Source organism: Erigeron canadensis, chromosome 5 (assembly GCF_010389155.1).
Source record: "Erigeron canadensis isolate Cc75 chromosome 5, C_canadensis_v1, whole genome shotgun sequence".
NCBI lineage: Eukaryota > Viridiplantae > Streptophyta > Magnoliopsida > Asterales > Asteraceae > Erigeron > Erigeron canadensis.
The window spans coordinates 2,630,361-2,652,105 of record NC_057765.1 but is presented as its reverse complement, the minus strand read 5'-3'; the positions used below and the strand labels follow the sequence as shown (position 1 = coordinate 2,652,105).

The 21,745-nt window shown below is 31.4% G+C and overlaps 2 protein-coding genes and 1 non-coding gene across 3 annotated transcripts; 2 read left to right on the top strand and 1 right to left on the bottom strand.

Annotated features, from left to right (window-relative positions):
• The first annotated feature begins 3,801 nt into the window (after positions 1-3,801).
• On the top strand, positions 3,802-7,259 carry LOC122599525 (axial regulator YABBY 5-like). The gene is made up of 7 exons (XM_043772051.1): positions 3,802-3,976; positions 4,860-5,027; positions 6,049-6,190; positions 6,288-6,336; positions 6,775-6,850; positions 6,932-7,003; positions 7,227-7,259. Exons 1-7 carry the CDS (start codon positions 3,875-3,877, stop codon positions 7,257-7,259), a joined length of 642 nt encoding a protein of 213 aa, XP_043627986.1. The 5' UTR covers positions 3,802-3,874.
• A 3,218-nt stretch (positions 7,260-10,477) lies between these two features.
• LOC122602469 lies at positions 10,478-10,674 on the bottom strand. The gene has a single exon (XR_006324286.1). It is a non-coding gene; the product is annotated as a U2 spliceosomal RNA (small nuclear RNA).
• Positions 10,675-12,729: 2,055 nt separating this feature from the next.
• On the top strand, positions 12,730-19,847 carry LOC122602328 (equilibrative nucleotide transporter 8-like). The gene is made up of 2 exons (XM_043775024.1): positions 12,730-13,204; positions 18,885-19,847. The coding sequence occupies exons 1-2, from the start codon at positions 12,730-12,732 to the stop codon at positions 19,577-19,579; spliced, it is 1,170 nt and encodes a 389-aa protein (XP_043630959.1). The 3' UTR covers positions 19,580-19,847.
• The last annotated feature ends 1,898 nt before the right edge of the window (positions 19,848-21,745 follow it).

Sequence of the window (21,745 nt, the reverse complement as noted above, 5' to 3'; positions counted from 1 at the left end):
AAAAAAATAACACTTTATTTTTAAAAGTGTTAAAAAATATGTAATGTTGTTACTTAGTACTCCTTAAAATATTTTAACATACATTACTCCTTCACATTAATGATTAAATTACACTATCAATCTTTTTATCTTTTAAAATATCTTCATTAACCCTTTAAATCAATTATCTTTACATCAATTCTACACTACTCGATGTCGCCCCCACACCACACCGTCGTCGTCACGATCATCGTCGCATTGCGTGGATATCGTGTTAATTATCAATTATTTTTAGTGTAAGTTATTGTTAAGAGGTCTTGTGTTCAAGCCTTGGGGAAGACATAAAAAGTCACTTTATGAGAGTTTGACTTGAGTTTACCCAGATTCAAGTCTGAGGAGACATTTCTTCTTCGAGTGAGCTCTCTAGTGGACCCGGTTAAAACAACGTATGTTAAATCTCTCACTGTCGAATCACGACATAAAGTTTCCAGCGAAATTCACCATTTAAAAAAAATGTCGTTATCTTTTCAACCCTTCTAATTACTACCAAAAAAAATAAAAAATTTTCACCAATTATAAAAACTTACTTCTACTATATATATACGGACATTATGCTAGTTGATTTGTCCATTGTTCTCATACTTTACAACCGACTACTAAAATCATTCTTTACCAATTTATCAACCTCTCAAAGTCTCAATAGCACATCATTGTCTCACATTTCCATTAGCTTAGGTAATTATATATATTAACTAGCATTTTACCGTGCAATGCGGCGGTGTACGTGGCGGCGGCGGCGATGTGATGGTAGCGGCGGTGTGGTGTTGTAATTTATTTCATCAAAGGTATTATAGGTATTTTAAGTTGAGATGTTTAAATTAATAATAAAAGAGAAATAATTAACTACTTGTAATTTATTAAGGGTAGACTGGTCATTTTGCATGGGGACATTTTTATGAGAAAGAGTATTGAAAAGTGTTAGAAAAGAGAGTGTGATAACTTTTATAAAATATTAGAGATTAAACTCTCAGATGTGAGAATTTAGAGGTGACACATTAGTGTGCTCAAAATTTATAAACCTTAGCCCCAATTAGTGTGCTCAAAATTTATAAACCTTAGCCCCAATACAAATCTCACATTGTTGGCATTCATGTAGAAGGGAAGGCCATAACGGCTCCCAGAACACCACCGTGACATTAACTTTCTAAAAACGTGACGAGAACGAGAGATGAGCCGTGACAATCCGTCCAGAATTAAGTTGGGATGAGAACCCCTTATTATGAAAATTGTCTTAATATTTTTATCTAATTTGATTACCACAAGTCTTAGTGGTTGAGTAGTGATCTTTAGAACTTAGATTGTGTTAGGTTAATAGTTGATTTAGTGTTGATTACTTCAAACCTAATTCGATTAGTGAGCTTGGAAACCTGATGAGCACGTTCCACTGGTCCTATCAACTGACACTTTGTTTTCACTAATCAATTTAAGCTTCTTCAAGACACCGACCATTTATAGACGACGCATTTCAAGGGAATATATATGTATATTAACGTAAAACGTAGATGATCGATCTTTTCGTGAACGCAATCACATGGATGAATCTTTACATTACTATATATAGGCATTGTCTAGTCCCCATCATATATTGGACCCTCATACAAGCTAAATTACCTTAAAATTTTTGTACGTGAAATTCTTGCATATAAAAATTTATAGATTGATGTTTAGTGTAGTTACCTGTTACCTTTACAAAGGAAAAATGATAAAAGGGTCGTTGTAACTAAAAACTTATTACATGTTTAAGAACTAGTACACTATATATTAAAAAACCACGCATGAGAAATCAATACAATAAACCCTCAAGGCTTCTGACAAAAAATGGACGCCAAAATGAAATATACAAGAACACTCAAGTATCTACAAGATGACTTGACATATTCTTGACAGGCGCAGAAGACACTTGATAGATGTGCACTATCAAGCATTAGTTGCTTTTGTTGGACACTATACAATGGTTGACATGTGAATTCCACTTAAGCGTTAGCGAAAATATACTTGCCAATAAATAGAGCTGATCCTTCTACATGAAGCATTAGAAAGAGAAATGAGATAAAACACAAAAACTAACTCAAACATATGAATTCATATACGTCCCTCGAGTGAATTATATATATGAACTCATTAGCGACATGCCCCAGCGGGCAGTCTTAGATATCGAGTCTTTACTTTCTTGTGGGTTCAAGTGTTAGACTAGGATTAGTTTATTGGTCATTCAAATCAGTTTCTTAACTACAGAGTGCCTATGGTGAAAAATGAAGTGCGTCGCTTTGCAAGGTGACACGCCCATTTGGAGGGTTGTGGATCGATGAGATAGAAAATTGTCGTTCGACTTCACTTCAAAAATGTGTAAATGATACTTTAAATACAAAAAATTATCATCATCATGTGAGAATTTTCTCGATTTTTAACTAATTAGAGAACAAAAGCATTTTTTTAGCCATTGCTTATTGCTATATTATTGATGAATCAAATCCCCAAATTAACTTCTTTCATTCCTTTTAACCATTTATTTTACCACTTGGTAGCTAGTTTTTTCATTTTATGACTTTTTTTGATTTGGCAAGTAGCAAGTACTTCAAGGCTGCAGATCGATCTATCAAGTACATAGAGCTAGTACTATTAATTCATCATCGAAGTAATAAATTTAAATAAGTGGTGCGCCAGAGCTTGAGCCCACGGGCCAAGTTATGGCTACATATAAATGGCTAGTGTTTGACCCTATTCTTTGATTCTTTTCCATATTAGCTTAAGTGAAACTTGGAGAAGTCGTGGTCATTCATTTAGGTTGTGGTTTTAAGTCGCCATCGCGTTGTCATTGCCGTCAATTCCCTTTCATTTTACGATTTCATGATTACATGGAGGGGACAGTCACTACATAAAATATGTAAAGATTCTAAGAACGACTTTTTAATCCATAATTGATCCTGCAAATTTGCAAAAAAATAATCATCGTCATATATATACTCGTAAAGCATGTAGAGCGAAGTAATTGTACTACGATAAATCCAGAATTGTAAGTGACCTGTATCATAAGTTTTTAAACACTGGTCTATACAAAATATTGTTAACAACTAGATTGTTACAATTCTAAAAAAAAAAAAAAATGTTATTTTTATCGTTTTTCAGAGTTTTAACACTTTTGGGAGTTTTCATTTAATTGCACATATGAATCTTTATAAGTTAATCCTCCTAAGTTATCAGCTTAAAAATCCTCCTAATTAATCGGATGACATATGAAAAATCAGAGAGTGAGATTAGGAAAGAGAATTAATGGTATCCACATGTCACCATCTAAAGTTATTAAGAGGATTTTTAGGCTAATTTTTTAGGAGGATAAATCATTTTTCTTATAAGTTTTCTTGATATTGAAATTTTAAAAGTTCAGATATCAAACAACTACACGTTATTTCTATGCATTAGGAGACCTAGCTTGGTCTTAGATCAAGTGGCAGCATGGAGAGTAGTGACGGGGATGGCTCGATGAGTACTGTGAGGTCTCAGGTTTGAACCTTGACTTCTCGGGGTATTTCCTAGAACGGGGCTTTCAAGCGGTCAGTTTGCACCAAGGTTGCGTGAGTTTGTGTCGATTCACGCAATGTCCTGGATGGACCAAAGAACAAATTAAGTACTTTAATTAAATCTCTAATAAATACACATTACTATACTTTCATATTTATTATGTTAATAATGAATGCTTCTTCACCTATATATATAATATGGAAAGAGAATAAACAAGTAACATCTATCAGAATCATACAAGCCCTAGTTTAAAAAGTTAGCAAAGCAAAGACACAGGCTATACACTAAATATTTCTCTTTTTTGGTGATCATTGTGATGTCAAGCAGCAGCAATAGCAGCACCTGCACAGATGTTGCAGTAGTAACTTCTGAACAACTTTGTTACATACATTGCAACTTCTGCAATATTGTTCTTGCTGTACTCTTTTAATTCCTCTCTTTAATTATCTTTCTCCCTATATATGTATTCCTTTTTGTGTAATTTATGCATAGCTCGGATCTTTTTTTGATAGCACGCAAATGAGGAATGGTGACGATTAGATTCAATCATTTAGTACACTTGCATAGAGTAGTGGAGTCTAAAAAATTGACAAATCACAAGGAGATGAAATCTAGGACCACAATATCTGTTATGTGTTGTAAGAGTTGATCAATCCTTTGATCTATAATACTATGCTAACATCTTGGATATCTGATTATTATCACATAGTATTAAGTTTAGAGAGACGATTAAGCACCTTCCGTAACCTAGAAACAAACAAAGTTGATTAGTGCGTCTACTATGCGTCGCTTGTGGCTTTTTCTTGTATTTTCTTCTACTAGAAGTGATCAAAGGAGACACACGCACATGTAATGATGTACACACACAGAAACAAGTACTAGTTTCATATATCACTAGGATATGATGAACCATAAGCTATATTTTCAGTATGATAGTACTATCCTCTCACAATTCTGTATATGAAAGAATAAAGGCTTGTGTGCAAAAGCCCTGAGTTTGCATTTTATTCCCATATTTGACAATGGAACAAGAAAAAAAAGTTAGAAATGGGGATGAAATTTTCATATTGTTTATATCTTGAAATACGTGGATGAGACTTATTAACTTTATAATAGATGAGTTTAGTTACAAAAGTTGATCATATATAGAAAACATATCTCTGTCTTTCAAACTAGTACTAAACTGAAAACATTTGAATAATGAGTTTAGTTATTTGTTTTTTTTTTTTTTTGGTTTTATATAAATTTGTTGGGGTCATTTTTAATTTACTGATGAAATGGGTGTATAATGATGGATCCAGGTGAGTGTACCATGCAATAACTTGTTTGATACAGTGACAGTGAAATGTGGGAACTGCACCAATATGTGGCCTGTAAATGTGGGCATGGCTGCAGCTTTTCATCAATCTCTTTCAGCTGCTGGTTCCACTTCCACCTTTCAGGTTGCTGAATCTTCCTCTCATCATCAGGTGAGTGTGTCATATACATCTTGAAACCGACTTCCGTAGGCAAGCTATACAAATTTAGTCTATTAGGCACGTACAAATGCACGATAAAAGTTTCACTTTACATGTTCGGTATATGTTCTTTACAGCATTTTTGTTTGTGTGCTACTAAAGGAAGGCGAAACACCTTCCAAACATTAGTCGATCGTATCCCTGACCAACTTGATGGAACCTAAATTATTTGAAAGTGATTGAACACTAAAGTGATTGAAACTTATCACGAAAAGAGCGTATCTTCCTGAACCAAGACTTGAGAAATCATAAGGGAATAACCAAGTATTGCAACAGTAGGGAAATACCATAGAATGGAAGAGCCAAAGTACATACTTTAAATTTAAGCTGCTTTTCTTCAGTAATAAATGATCTTTGATTCTTAATTCTTTTCTATCTTGAAAGAAAGAAATATATGAAAGGATCCAATTAATTACAACTGTAAGATCTTGAGCTTAACGCTCTCATGTTTTTTTATATTTTTTCTTGAAAGGCAGAACGGATAGATAACTAGCACCCCCAATTTTGGTGTGCCCAAGCCATGTTCGAATCCTAGCAACGCCCTAAAGGATTTGTTCTCCCATGTGTAGAAGGCTCTTATGGTTTTCATCAATGCTTTTGAAAATATATAATAATTAGTTAATTAGTTCCTTAATTAAGAATTACCAACATTTCCCATAGGAACCAAAACCATTTTCTACTTATTTTTCCTGTCAAGTACTCGTGTTATCCGGCATATCCACAAGCTAGAGCTCAATAAACTCATTTAATTAGATGTTACCATAATAGTGTTGGCAAGAGAGAAATCAATATATATCCTTGGATTGCTAGTGGGACAAGTCCTATATATACAATATACAATCCTAAAATTAATCCAACATGTACATCTTGTGTATATGACTTTGAAACCTAGCTAAAGCCTTGATGCATCCGCCTAGTCAAGTTGATCACCCTTTAATTTGATGCTTAGTTTTATATATTCTTATTCTTTCAGCAAGCAGGACCCAACCTCATTGCACCAAATTTTACGGTTAACTTGGGATTATCGCAAGACTTCAACAACAAGATGCCAATGACCACGCGACCACACCCTCCTACAGTAGTTACTGATGCACCAGAGATGATCAACAACCGTCGTTAGTTCATTTCTTGCTTTACATTTTTCAAGATATATGCAAGTTTAATTAAATGATCAAATGTTTCAGCATCTTGTTCATTTACTTTAATTTGCAGTTCCGGAGAAGAGGCAACGCGTTCCTTCTTTGTATAATCGGTTCATAAAGTAATGATCTTGACCTATTCCCCTCTATCTTAGATTACATATGTACCAATATGAGTTCATTGATCGATCGGTTGTTTTTAAATGTGGAATCGGATTTTTAATTAGTACAGTTTGATAAAGTACATAAGAATCCTTTTTAATATTATTTGTCCCACTAAACTTGTCTACTTTTATATTTTCAAAGTCAAATTTTACGAATTTTGATAATAAAATATTTATTTCTGCGTTATGAAATATTTTATGAAAGTTATATGAATTGATTGATTTAGATGTTTGTTTCATTAGTATAATTAATTTCATCAACTATTATATAATACAAATAAAAATATTTATGGTCAAAAGTTTGACTTTGAAATTTTAAAAGTAAGACAAATTTAGCGGGATGGAGTACATATACGATGATATCGATCTCGACGATAAAGTATGAATAAAATGCAGAGAGGAGATTCAAAGGATCAAAGCGAACAATCCAGATATCAGCCATAAGGAAGCTTTTAGCAATGCTGCAAAAAACGTAAGCAAGTTAATTGGTTAACATTATTATTCTTAATCTTCTTAATTACAATATATAGAGTAATAGACATTTTATATACAGTGGGCACATTTTCCTCATATTCAATTTGGATTGATGATGGAGAATAACCACCACCAATCTAACCTTGATGAGGTATGTTCATCGATCTATGCTTAAATGATATAGATATTTCATTAATTACGTATATCAATTCATAGAATTTACATATGATCGTATGTATATATGCACATACATCTTTGTGTATATGTGAGCATCAATGGCATCAAATTAATTAAACCCAATATCATAATATTTATTAGGAAAGTAAGTGCTTGGCTAATATTTTCTTCATACATGCATGCAACATAATTATCAGGAGTTACGTTTTCCGGCAAATGATAAAGCTTGATTTGGAAGGTTTGCCTAAACAACGGGCATTTTATTTATAAATATATGTATGGACAAACTTGATACCATCTTTTTAATATGTAAAATTGCGATGCATGATGTGGCAGATTTTCTATGTATTTCTATTTTTCTATTGAAATGTGTGACTTATAACGGCGTGTGATTTGAAATATTATATATTCTAAGTTAGAGAAAAGTTATTTTGAGTCCAGCTTATTTTTAGTTTAATTTAAACTTATTGATTTTCTTTCATCTCCTTAAATCGCAACCACCTCCTATCACCACCCCCATCATCTCCGACCATCACCATGATTTTCGGGCGACAGCGACCACCGCCACGACGACTTACACATGTGTAAGTTAAAAATGATTCCGAGAAACAACCAGTGCGGTTCATTTTCTTTTTCTCTTACAACTTACACATGTGTAAAGTTATATGGACTAAAAATAACCCGCCCCTATTCAAGTTAAATACAATATATTTTACTCCCAATGTCGTTTTTTATGAATTTTGAGTCTCAGTACTTTCTTTGATGGTGTATGGAGAAGGTTGAGATGTAGATAAAATTAAAGCTTAACCCTATTAAAGGTAGAGAAGCTACTTCCAGACTCTACCAAATTAATGTAGAAAAAGGGATGATATCAAATTATATTATATACTTTATTATTAGAATAGCTTGTGAATAGTAACTCGGCCCGTGTTGGGAGCTACTCTCACCCCTATTTTAGTACAATATAATTAAATTTTTTTATATTTTAAAGGTATATTTGGAGTTTTACCCGTAAAAAAAAATAATAATAACTATAGTGAATACATACAAAACGTAAGATTAAAGTTATAAATTTGTCCATCGGGATAAATATTCTGGCACTGTATCTGGTAGTAGCAATTTATAGTTTGCTGTTAAAAAACACATATATTTAGGTAAACAAACTAATCACTAATTCGCGCAAATATTTTTTTTTACATTTTTGAAAATTAATTCTATAATACTATGATGTATTAATTTTTACTTGATTAACTCATTTTGTCACCGTAAATATATAATTAGTTAAATGAACTAAACAGTACATTTTATTGAGTATGTGGCAAATACATGTGTAAAACAAGAATATTTTTTAGTGTATTGTTCCACCATATTTTTCCTTTTCTGGTAAAAGAAATAATGTTTTGAAGATGGTTGTTAGTTGAACTATCACTATCGTGTATATACACATTTTGATAGATGGTTTTTTTTTTTGTGTGTGTGTGTGTCAGTGACATTATGTCTAGAAGGCTTTTGTTCAATGTACTCGTATGATAGATAGCGGTTAATATCAAACGTTCACGCTTTACATACATAGGTACTTGACGGGCCAAATTTTAACTTATGATTCCGTTTTAGCAAAAGAAAACTCTGGATTTTTGGTACAACTCTGTATCTATGTCTCTCGTATATATATATTAATATATGTAAATCTTTTTAAAAAATTAATTTTACTTCTAACCATACAAATATCCTTTAAATATCATTTCAATGGACGTCCAATGGCTATAAATGAAGCTTTAATTTTGCTGGCTAGGTCTCACCGAAAGTAATCTTCATGTCATTTCAATATGATGAGTTGCCAATGGAGTTGGTAGCCCATTAGTAAGGTTTTTGAGAGAATCTATTTGGGTTCGAATCTCACTTCTCACATTTGTGAGAGTGGATTAATAGGGTTTTTCGAGAGTCCTGGTGTCCAGACATACGTCTAATTTAAAGGTTCTTTACATCTCAACCTCCTCATACACTATTGAGGTATTGTGAAGTGGGTGCTACTTACTTACTCGGAATTGCGGGAATAAAGAATTTACCCCCATAAAACTCTTTCCTAGCTCTTTTGAAATATCACAATAACAATACTATACGCACAAGATAGATCAAAGGGATGAACCCAAAGGAAGTCCTATTAATTAACTGAATCTGGGTTAGATGCAACCCGTTATGATTGCGCATATATATTCCTTTATATGAGGAGACGTAACCTTCTGAACAATGTTTTTTAGGGTTTTAGAGGTTGGTTGTTGTAAAACAAGTATTAAAGTAAAACAAATAAGACAAGATCTTGACATTTAGATCATGGTAAAATTGATGCGCGAAGATTTACGAAACACAAGTATATATATTGATGCACAATGATTTTCATGATCCACGATGATTTTCAGTGAAAGAAAACCTATTGTTTTATTTGTTTTACTTCAATATTTATTTTATTTTACCTAGAACCTATAAAATACACATTAGAACCTTCTAACTTAACATACATAATTACATACAGTATTTATTTTATTTTACATAGAACTTTCTAACTTAACATACATAATTACATACAGTACTAGACTCTAAAATACATATACTTAAGACAATTTACACTTTTGACCTGTTAACTCTCAAACTTGGGTTGAATGAAGGCCAATAATGTAGGTTCCTCTTGCATTCGGGTCACATGGTCCGTTCATATATGTGACTTTGTGGTGTCATCTATGAATCCTTTACTTATGTCAACATTGCTACTTAAGTTGTCCTATAGTCGGTTCAACGTGATATTTTATTCGATCTAATGAAAGATTTTTTCCAATCTTTTTGTTTGGATGATCATAGATTAGCATAACTCTTTAGCACATCCGCACATTCTGTCTTTTTTCTTCTGCTTTCTTTTCTATCTTTTTCCCCATTCTCATTTCCATTTTTTGATGTCATCTCAAACCATATAAAGATCTTAATACTCGTAGTAAATTAGAATTTTGGCACGGCAGGCCTCATAAATGTCGAGCAAACGTAAAGAATTTTGATCCTTGAACCTCCCATTTTTTTGACGAAATTACTAGGTTCATAACTAATTTAGCGCGCATCCCTTCCGGGTATTTTTCATAAACAAGCAACACTAGTGAATTCATTCTGAAGATTATGTTTTCATAGCCGGGGGTGAGTCAGAAAATACAAGAATTCCATTTTCCTTCTTGTTCATCAATCGGAAATCATCGTTAGCTTTGGTAATTTGATTGTGCACGGATAAAAAGTGCCCACTGGTGCACATTCCACCCATTCACCTGATATGCCAATTTGCCATTATCATAGCCTCCTTACAAAGGTTGACTAAGTTATAATTTTAACCAAATCAGTACACCATGAGATAACTTGATCATAGTAGACCTAAAAGTAGAATATTAATAAAATTAAATTTGACTAGAGATTGGAGGGGTGTGCCAGGCCAAGGTGAAAGTGTAAGACCAAGGCGACACATGAAGAGCCCAACTAGCAAGCTAATCAAATGACCCTTCCCCCATAAAAAATAAGATTAATATCGAGTGAGCCGATGGCTCACATATCAGATATTAAACTGATAAGAACAGATACTACACTTGATCTTAGCCAAAAGGCCGAGAAAGGTATGCCTTCTGCATCTTTAGGCCCTTTGCTTTTATAACCATCTCCCCCTTACAATTTTACTTCCCACAGCCGATGTGGGATACACAACATTCAATTGGAGCATCCTTTTTTCACAGAGGACCAATATCATCATCACTCATGTTTTAAATTGAATTACGAATCAAGATAACAGATGGGGTCGCTTATCAAACTTTTGACATCCAATTTTCAAAATCATTTACCAAATAATTGTAATGGAAATGATATTCATTACTTCATGACCATAAAACCAAACATGACTTTTTTCAATAGTTTTGTATCCTATTTGGGTTATTAAAGAATCGTTTTTGCAAAAGGAAATGATAATTTACATAATTAAGTCGACCAATACTATACTTCGAATCATGATAGCTACTGAGAAAGAGTGTCATCATCAGACTAATACTGGGATTGTTCAAAGTGGCGATGCATCATCTGAATCGGGTTTTACTCAAATTCAAAATTGTATGTTTACCTTATGTAAATTAATGATGCATACTCTAAAGTGTCCGTTTGAGGTTAATGGAGTAAACTATAAAAGAGGGTGTTATCTTGCTTATGGGATATAACCGCGGTGGCCGGTGGTCTACATTAATTTGTTAAAATTCATTTTTAAACCTAGTTAATCAAAAGCAGTTAAGGTTTAGAAGAGCACAAGAGAAAACAATAAAATATTTGGAGCGGATTTCACTGTCCTCCATATATCTTGGGAAATTCTAAAATTTCTCATACGCGCTTGGAGTTTAGGGGGAAAAAAGAAAAGAAAAAGAAAAGGAATGTAGTTTGTAAAATCAGTTCGTCGCCGGTTAGGCAACGAGGCAAAGACAAGCATAGGTTGGTTCCTTCATGTATCGGCCACTAGTTTTCTTTTTTTTTTTTTTTTTTTTTTACGTAACTAGTAATTGGATAATAATAAAAATGAAGTGATGAGACATTTTTTTGGTAAGGGTATGTCATTTGAAGTTATTTTTGAAAGTGACGAGTGTAACTGATATGATAAAACTCATGAAAAGTGACGTGCGTCATCATTGGGGCCCTCTAATGTACACCGATGAAATGGAGACGTCGATACATAGCAAAGAAAAAAGTCAGCTACAACGGTTTTAATGGTCCACGACCATCGTTTCAAATGATGGCAGGGAATCAAACTGATTTTCAAGGAGCCCATTCTAATGTGACCAGAACTGATCATATGTAATGGACTTATTGACTCGATTCATAACATTCAAAGGTAGCAAACATGTGTTTGAAACAGTATGATACAGTAGAAAACCATTTTTTCCACTCCTTTTGTCCCCACATAACACATGATCATATTTTTTTTTTCTTTTGCATGAAAGAAGGCACTAGATTACATCAACTTACCTGCCCATTATTTTCCAATCATTCTGCATGAAAAAGAAACCTTACTAAGCATAATGAACTCTGTTACACGCTGTCAAAAAGCGTAGTTAAGCCCAATGAGATTCCATCGTAAAAAGTAATTAGTAATAAACATATTAGTTCATTAAGTTATATATCGACATTGGGGTTTCGTAACTTATGTGGGATTGAGTTGGCATACAACGTTGGATTTGCGTTTTGAAACTGTACTTATGATGTTCAATAAATCAGAATAACAAATTTGTAACAACATTCTAGTATGGTTTGATTCTGTTGTAATTAACCTGTTTTGTCGCGGGTATTATGATTGATAAGTTGACTCTTACGTAATTACTTAGATAACCTAAGCGAGGGTTGGTTTTTCAAACATAGAAACGAAAATTACCGAGTGTTTAAGTAAAAAGAAAATCTATAAGTACTCTGAAAACAAAAGAATTACTGTAGAAAGAATCTTTCTTTGTACTACCCTTGTCAAAATGTCAAGATTTTTTTCTTTACCTTTCTTCTCATGGCAATTTTTCTAACTCTTTATCCGCCTTTAATCATTGAAAAGATATTCCCAAAATGGCCTTTAATTAACTGCTGCCCATATAATGCTTTGCTAGGTACAAAGAGAGCCATATCAAACCAAACAAAAAAGTGCAAAATTAAACAAAAATGGAGAGATTGAAGAGCAGCCTAGATCAAACTGAACAAAAAGACACGTACAAGATAGCTTATATGATTCATTTCCTACTAGGTGCAGGCAATTTGCTTCCATGGAACACATTAATCACAGTTATAGATTATTTTGGTTATCTTTACCCCGAAAAACACGTAGAGAAAGTGTTTTCAGTAGCTTATATGAGTTCTTCGCTATTAGTTCTAGTTGTGATGATAACATGGAATGATTTGAGTAGAAAAGTTTCTTTTAGAGTTAAGATGAACTTTGGATTTACCATGTTTGTTATTTCTCTAATGGTAATTATGATAACCGACTGGGCTGGGAACATAAGCATGTTTTATGTGGTGGTTGCATTGGTTGTGATTTGCGGTTTAGCTGATGGGTTGATAGGAGGAAGCCTAATAGGGTCTGCAGGGAAGTTGCCAAAACAGTACATGCAAGCCGTGTTTGCTGGAACAGCTTCATCGGGTAAGGTTTCTTAGCAAGCATTAAAAATTTAACATGGTAAATCACTTGAATATGCTCTTTGTTTGTGTCATACAGCCCATGAGTGATTTAGGTGGCAAAACAGGAAGTTTGGGTAAACAGTCAAAGTGGGTAAATCTTTGTATGGGTCAGCGCACCATACTATTTGCCCAATTTTTTTCTCCCTTTTTTATAAGAATTCAGTTTTAAGGATATGATTACAAAACTTATATGCTTTCAATAATGATATAGTTTTCACTTTTCGGAATAAAATTGATTTGAAAGGTATATACTAAAGATACAGGTTGGGTGACCTTCAAGCAGTTAGACCACTCATTTTACGCTTAAGTTTTTCATTATAAATTTGTGTTCCATTAGAGATGAAACACGACCCGACTAATTCATTCAGAAGTAAATGGGTCAACACTACCCCTGATTTCCACTTCGATATACTCCAGCTAGTGGCGGAACCAGAAAATTTTGTTACGGGTAGCACAAATCTAGTTACGAGTCTATTCTTTTTTCGGTTCGTTTCGAACTTTAATAAACCTTTATGATTAACCTTCGTAACTATAAGAAATCAAACTCAAATGGTGGCTAGTGATCTATACACTATCGATTTTTGACCGTATACCATCAAATATGGTTTGTACAATACAGTAAAGTACATTTGGAGAGCAGATTTGGTGCTATATAACCAAAAAATAATGGTGTACAGGTCATCATCTTAATTATTCAATGAGTTCAAGAACTAAAAACAAAACGATCACAAAACTCAAGGAAATGAAGATTGAATTACTCTACTTAGGTGGTGAAAAAAATAAACAAGCAACAATATAGTATATTATTACGTGTTTGTAATTTTTAAAAAAATCTTATTTGTTAATCGATTGATCATGTTGTTTTTATATATACTATACCATATCTATTTATACTCCTAAAACTATCCTAAAATCCTAAATATACATATGTCAAAGTTTAAACATTAGTCTCTCCCAAAAAACATAAGTTTTTACTAAATGAGCTAGTCCACATTAACAAGTAATCTGGTTATTTTTGTTTCAGTCTTCCATTTTAATTAGACGGGTAGCATAAAATCATTAGACCGGTAGCACAAATGAAAAACCAAAAGTTATTGTAATTATTTTGCACTATATGGACAAAGTTGAGTGGTAGCCTACGCTACCCTTCCCTCACATGTGCTTCCGCATGTGACTCTATCATTTTAAATGTTCTAATTTGACTTTCTGATTCTTTTTTTTTCAACTTTGACTCTAAATATTTTTGAAAAAGTTTATTTTATATAACACTCAGTATGAATATATGAATGGATTGAGTTTTAAATGTAATTTTCATTGATATAACTTTTATCAACTACGAGTATTATATAATACAAACAAAGATATTTACGGTCAAAGTTAAAGTCAAAAACCTATAAAGTCAAACTAGGAAAATTAAAATAGGACGGGGAGTAAGAATTATAGATATTTTCATCATGCTCGTTAAGGTGAACTTCTTCTATTACTTATCTCTCAATAACTATAAACCAACCACTTAAATTCATTCTTGATTAAGGTACAACCGTTGGATGATAAAAGACAAATGATTTATGTCCATTAGATTAGTTTCTTAACTTTCCTTTTATGTACGTGAGTTATTTCCTTCCAATCAATTAGTTATTAATTATTATTTCATAATTCTACAAAATCTCATTCAATGGTCTTCATATATCCTACAACTAATAATTACGGTATCATTTTTTGTCTTCAAGGAATTTTTTTAATTCTAAGTTTTTTTTTCCTATGTCTTCTAATCCATAAAAAAATGTTAAACTATTTTTTACTTTGTTATTTTTTAGACTGTGTTTTTTCTTATGTTTATTAATATTACTAGCACGTTACCTGCGCAATGCGGCGGTGGTCGTGACAATGCCGTTGTAGTGGGGGGCCGAGTGTTGGTGGTGGAGACAGCGTCGAGTGGTGTAGACAATTGATGTAAATAGTTAATGAAAATATATTAAAGAATAAAGGATTGGTAGTATAAATTAATCATTAATGTTATGGGGTAGTGTATGTGGAAATATTTTTAAGGGGTGCTAAGTGAAAATATTACATATTTTCAACACTTCCATAAATAAAAGGGGCTATTTCTTTTATAATATAGTATAGATTATTATTATTTATTTTATTATTATTATTATTATTATTATTATTATTATTTATTTTATTTTTTTATATAATAATAACTTTTATTGAAAATTTCAAAAAATTACAAGAAATTAGTGGGGAGTCGCGATACTATCTGGGTCCCACCCTTCTAGCTATAGCAATAATAATGATAGTAATAATAATAATATTGAAAATTATTATTATTACTATTATTATAATTATTATTTTTATTATTATTTATGTATCAACTATCAATTTAATTATGGGTTATTTACTGAAATGGTACCTGGACTATCCACCATATTACTGTTTTCATACCTATAACTTTAAAATTACTCTCATCATACCCCAACTTATCAATTTTTCACTCGGACGATACCTAACTTGACGGGCGTCAGTTTAGCCGTTAAGTTGGGGTATGACTACCGTAAATTTTAAAGTTTTAGGTATGAAACCAGTAATATGGTGGATAGTCCAAATATCATTTATGTAATTATTATTATTATTATTATTATTATTATTATTATTATTATTATTATTATTATTATTATTATTTCTTGTAAATCCTATTAATTTCTAATGGAAGTGATGTTTTTATTATTATTATTATTATTATTATTATTATTATTATTATTATTATGGTTGTTGTTGTTTTAATTACACAAAGTATTATTCAGGAATAAATAATATTAAAAAGTAAATTGATATTTTTTGTAAATATTTACTTTTATTTTATAAAAGAATACTTTATTTTTATAAAAAATATTATAAATATTTAGTTTTTTTATTAAAAACTATTAATCAATCAAATTATAGATCCATGATAATTTTATTTATTTCATATTTATTTATTTTTTATTTAAAAATAATAAGTAAATCGGAAGCAGCATATTAATTTCATGTAAAACATTGATAAATGAACGTGAAGTCTTGAATGGATACCACCACATGGAGTTGATTAAATCTGTTTTGAGTTGATTCAAACCTTACATAGTTTTTACAGGTACTAATGCAATACAAGAAATTATGATATTCTTTCCGGTTCACCCCTTTAAAAAAGAAGATTGAAAAATATTTTTTATAAAAATAAAAACTTTGTGCTAAAAATGATCTTTTATAAAAGAAAATATTATTTTATTAAAAAATAGAATTTAAATAATAGTTTTTGAAATATTAATAGTTTTTAATAAAAAATTAAATATTTACAATAATTTTTTTATAAAATAAAGTATTCTTTTATAAAATAAATATAAATATTTACAAAAAAAAAATATCAATGTACTTTGTGTAATTAAAAAAAAAACAACAACAACAACAACAACCATAATAATAATAATAATAATAATAATAATAATAATAATAATAATAATAATAATTACATAAATGATATCTGGACTATCCACCATATTATTGGTTTTATACCTAAAACTTTAAAATTTACGGTAGTCATACCCCAACTTAACGGCCAAACTGACACCCGTCAAGTCAGGTATCGTCCGAGTGAAAAATTGATAAGTTGGGGTATGATGAGAGTAATTTTAAAGTTATAGGTATGAAAACAGTAATATGGTGGATAGTCCAAGTACCATTTCAGTAAATAACCCTTAAATTATTAACCTTTTATGTTCTAGACTCATTTGATTCTTCAAACCTTTTTTATTATGAAAAAATGACACATCATGAAAAATCTTACATAGCTAGCTTTCATAATTGCCAAATATGCAAAAATATATCTTCTCTTAATTATATAGAAAGGTTTCATAAAAATCTTGCTATTATGTTACAGATCATCATCACGATAAATATGGGTAAATAATTATTTTTATGTTTTAATTTTGAACAACAAAATATGATTTAAATAAGAATAGCATACTCTATTAATTTTTCAATAATATTTCAATATATTGATTCGTATGATGTAGGATATATGATCAATTCACTATCTTGTATCCGTTGTATATATACGGTGTAAAAAAACCATTAGATAAGAATAATAATTAATGATGTATGAATTAATTAATCTATATTAGTTAGTTATATATTATGATCAAATATTGATCAAATATTGAGTTTTTACTTAAAGTTATATTTTTAGATCATTAGATCTTTGTGAATTTTCAAAATTAATAAATAGGAAAAAAGGATAAAGGAGGACATATTGTTCCTGGATTAACATTCGATTATTATCATCTCAACATGTAATGATTTTATTGAATAATCACGTGATTTAGATACCCTTAAGGATCGAATCCGTGCCTCTCAACTTTACATAAATTTATGCAAAAATATCACGACACTTTAAAAAAGAAGAATAAAATAACATAGTCAAATAATATATAAGTACATCATCAGAAAACAATTTTCAAAAAAAAAATAACAGTATATTTATTGACTTTAAGCCTTTATAAATTATATGAGCAAAAACTAAATCATTAATGCTATCTATTAATATATAAATATATTATTGTTTTTAAATTTAAATAAAATATTATCTTATCTATTCCAAGATAAGTATGAGATCCGTATTTTAGTTTGCTCTAAATAAAATTCACTCCTAATAATACACATGTTAAATTAACTATACAACCGCATTTTCATTTTTTATTTAACTATAATACACCATAATATTTTTTCACACAATTATATTTTAAATGGCTATCATAAAAATAATGGTAAAATTGACATCGAACAAATATGTATATGATGATGAGATTAGCTATTGTAATAGTGTTATTAAGATAAAATAAATAAGATAAGATTTGACCATTGAATCATTATAATATTGATGCACGACAATCTATAAAAAAAAAGATTAAATCTTTAAATAAAAGATTGTTTTATCGGTGATAGTATTCTTGTTTTAAATGAACCAGAACCATATAGTTATTATATATCTTTATAATTGTGTGTCATTTTAATTATTAATTTTTTTTTTAGTATTTAATGATTCTGGCATTGTAATTTAAACCTTATCGTGAAATTCACGTTGCTTTATTATTGAGTAGTTACATATTGTTGTTTGAACTTAGTAATTTAATTTTTGATTTTTTATAAAGAATAATATAATATGTTTCTTGAAAACTTTATTATTACACTGAATAGACATGCTTAATTTATATTTAATTGTATATCATCATTATACAAACCTATAACAAACATATCCTGTGAACTGTAGATAACAAAAACATTTTCAAATAATAATATCATTTTTCAACGGGATATATATATATATATATCTAACTTTACAATGTTATTATATAAAAATGTAACATACATATCCTAATAATCATCTTTGATACAAATATACTTTGGATGATAGTAACGTTATATTTTCAATTTCTTATTTATAACTATTAATTATCTTATTTTAATAATTGAATACATTTATCCCGCGTATTACGCGGGAAAATAATCTAGTATTTCCTATAGTTGAGTGGTCTAAATGAAACTTCTACACTAGTATAGTCTCATTCATAGAAATTTACCCCTACTTACCTCAATCTATACTTGTTCAGGGATACTGGTTTCGCTCTTGCGAATTATAACAAAGGCCTCACTCCCACACGATCTACAAGGCTTAAGAACAAGTTCCCATTTCTATTTCATAGTCAGCATAGCCATTCTAATGGTCTGCATAGTTTGTTGTAATCTATTATACAAGTTGCCAGTCATGGAATCACATTACAAGCTACTCCAACATGACCACCAAACCCCAACCACACGATTACGAGATGTTGCAAGAACAATTCAGTGGCCTGCACTTGGAGTATTCATCATATATACCGTAACACTATCCATTTTCCCTGGATTTTTAGCAGAAAATATCAAGTCAAAGATACTTAAAGATTGGTACCCTATAATGTTGATCACCACATATAACATTGCAGATTTTTTTGGTAAATCTTTCATTGTGATTTATACGTTAAAGAGTATTAGTAAGGCTACTTGGGGCTGTGTAGCAAGGTTGCTGTTTTATCCTCTATTTACAGCCTGCCTCCATGGACCTAATTGGCTTAGAAGTGAGAAATTTGTGGTATTACTGACTTTTATGCTGGGGTTCACCAACGGATATCTTACAAGTGTCATTATGATTCAGGCTCCTAAGTCAGTGTCACCTTTGGAAGCAGAAAGGGCTGCAATTGTGATGGCTTTGTTCTTAGGGTTCGGGTTGGTTTCAGGATCGGTTCTTGGTTGGTTCTGGATTATCTAGTTGCCTAAATGTATTGCATCCTTCATTATGTTAAAACCTATTCACTAGTTTGTTGATCAGAAACTATTTGCCCCCCCGCTATAAGAAGTACAGCATAAAAAGCAATTAGCAACTTACACCACAAATTTACCGTTAAAGTGGGAAATGGGTCAATTCGGGCTATGCTTTGTAATATGTATAATGGTAAACCAAAGGTAAACTGGCTAAAAGCCGGTCATAAATTTGCTAAAGTTCTACTTCGTATTATTTGTGTATGAAACTTCCTAAATCATAGTATAAATTTGCATATTATCTTGGTACAATTGTTATTAATTTATTTAAGTTTGCAGACCAAAAGTGTTTCTGGTCAACAAGACTCATTTTGACCCATTACCCAACTCCTCCACATTTTCCCTCCTTCAAGTATGGTTAGAATTCTTAATAGTTCACAAAAGAAAGACTAATATTTATGTGGTAAAAATGGATGCATCTAAATATCCTTATCTTTTAGGAACTGATTGTGTGATTCTAATGCGTAATATCACGATAACCGCTTAAAAAGGCACATATCCAAACGCCCCGTTAACCATGTCAACCCTACCAGTTCTATTTCGGAGAATGTGAGCCAACCGATGAATACAGATGTCACCACATCAAACTTTGAGCGAAAACTTAAGCATCTTTTTCATACCTTTAAACAAAACATGTCATAATCATTATGAGAATAATTGAAGTATAATACAATTACAATGTCAATGTCATTGACAGTTGCCACAAAAGTGAATTTACTCTTAGCAAGAAACTTCACTACACAATATAGAGACCATTCAATGTTTTGTCATTATTAGACTATTAGTATGCACACCATAGATACATGGAACCGTAGCTGCAACCAAAAGTCGTTGCCTCTGATTTCAGTGGTCCTATTAAACTAATTTCCACGGGTCATCGATTGTCTCACCACATGCATCAGAATAATAACTACAACATAAACTTTATTAATGATACTTAAAAGGGTTGTCTTTAAGCAAAATGCTCCAAGGCCACGCAAGTTTGTGAGGTTTGAAACAGAAGTCCTTTTCTACAGCCTTTAGTATGCTGTAGAAGGGTCGGGTAATGGTTCAAAGGGTTGTCTTGACTCAAGCCTAGACGTGGAAACATAAGTGTGGCGCATGGTCAAAGTGGTGCTCTGTTTAAAATGTTTTGGTATAAGTAGAGGGTAGGATTCAGTTGGGTTGACCAGCAAACACTTCTTGTCCGCTTATCATGGATAATTTAATTAGTTGATTAAGATAATAATAATAGTCTAGATCATGGAATTTTATAACGAGTTATGCATGAAAGATGATAGTGTTCCCATAATGACTCTATGTATTTGATAATATGACTATTAGCTAATTCAGGGGTGTTTGGTATTGCGATTACAAAACAAAATCTACATTTTCAAAATAGATTATGCGTTTTCAAAACTGCGTTTTGAAAAAGCATGTAGGTACATGCTTATCTAAAACTGCGTTTTCATAGCCAATAATCACTTTTTCATACAAACACTTAGATTATTTGCGTTTTACAAACGTAATAATCAGATAATCACTTTATAACGCAATCCCAAACACCCTCCCATTCAGACATTCCCCTTTTCGCTATAGATTTGGCTCATTTGATGTAAAACATAATCCATAGTTATGTAAATATCAGAAAAAGGATCTACTTCACACCGCAGAAGCGTATGTGTACAAATTTGTTCATAGTAAATTACTACATAATAATTGGGTTTGTTGCCAATTTCATTAGGCCACTTTACAAATAACAAAATACAACATAATTGAGTCAATAAAGATGAGATTTTACAGGTACTCAAGGACAGAAACTCTGCTCCATTACATGTTATTACAAGATTTGTTGCAAGTTCCCACTCAGTCCATACACACCACATGTTTTACAGTAAGATTCACAGAAGAATCCAAAAGCTACATGTTTACTACACTTGTTTGTATTCACATAAACAACCAAAAGCTAAATAAGTAGCAATAATATTTCATTGGAGTAGTTGCCTTTCAAGTTTCAAGACTAAATGGTATTAGCCCAATCAACTTAGTCAAATTTTATCAACATGCCTTTGGCCCTACAGTATTCGAGATGGCCTATCAACGAAGAGGCTCTGGGTTCTATTCCGGTAGACTAGGA

Coding starts and splice junctions, on each gene's coding strand:
- LOC122599525 (XM_043772051.1), top strand. CDS start 3,875: ATGTCAAGCAGCAGCAATAGCAGCACCTGCACAGATGTTGCAGTAGTA. Junction 3,977..4,859: donor TCTGCAATATTGTTCTTGCT/GTACTCTTTTAA, acceptor TGATGGATCCAG/GTGAGTGTACCATGCAATAA. Junction 7,004..7,226: donor ACCAATCTAACCTTGATGAG/GTATGTTCATCG, acceptor CATAATTATCAG/GAGTTACGTTTTCCGGCAAA.
- LOC122602328 (XM_043775024.1), top strand. CDS start 12,730: ATGGAGAGATTGAAGAGCAGCCTAGATCAAACTGAACAAAAAGACACG. Junction 13,205..18,884: donor TGCTGGAACAGCTTCATCGG/GTAAGGTTTCTT, acceptor ATACTTGTTCAG/GGATACTGGTTTCGCTCTTG.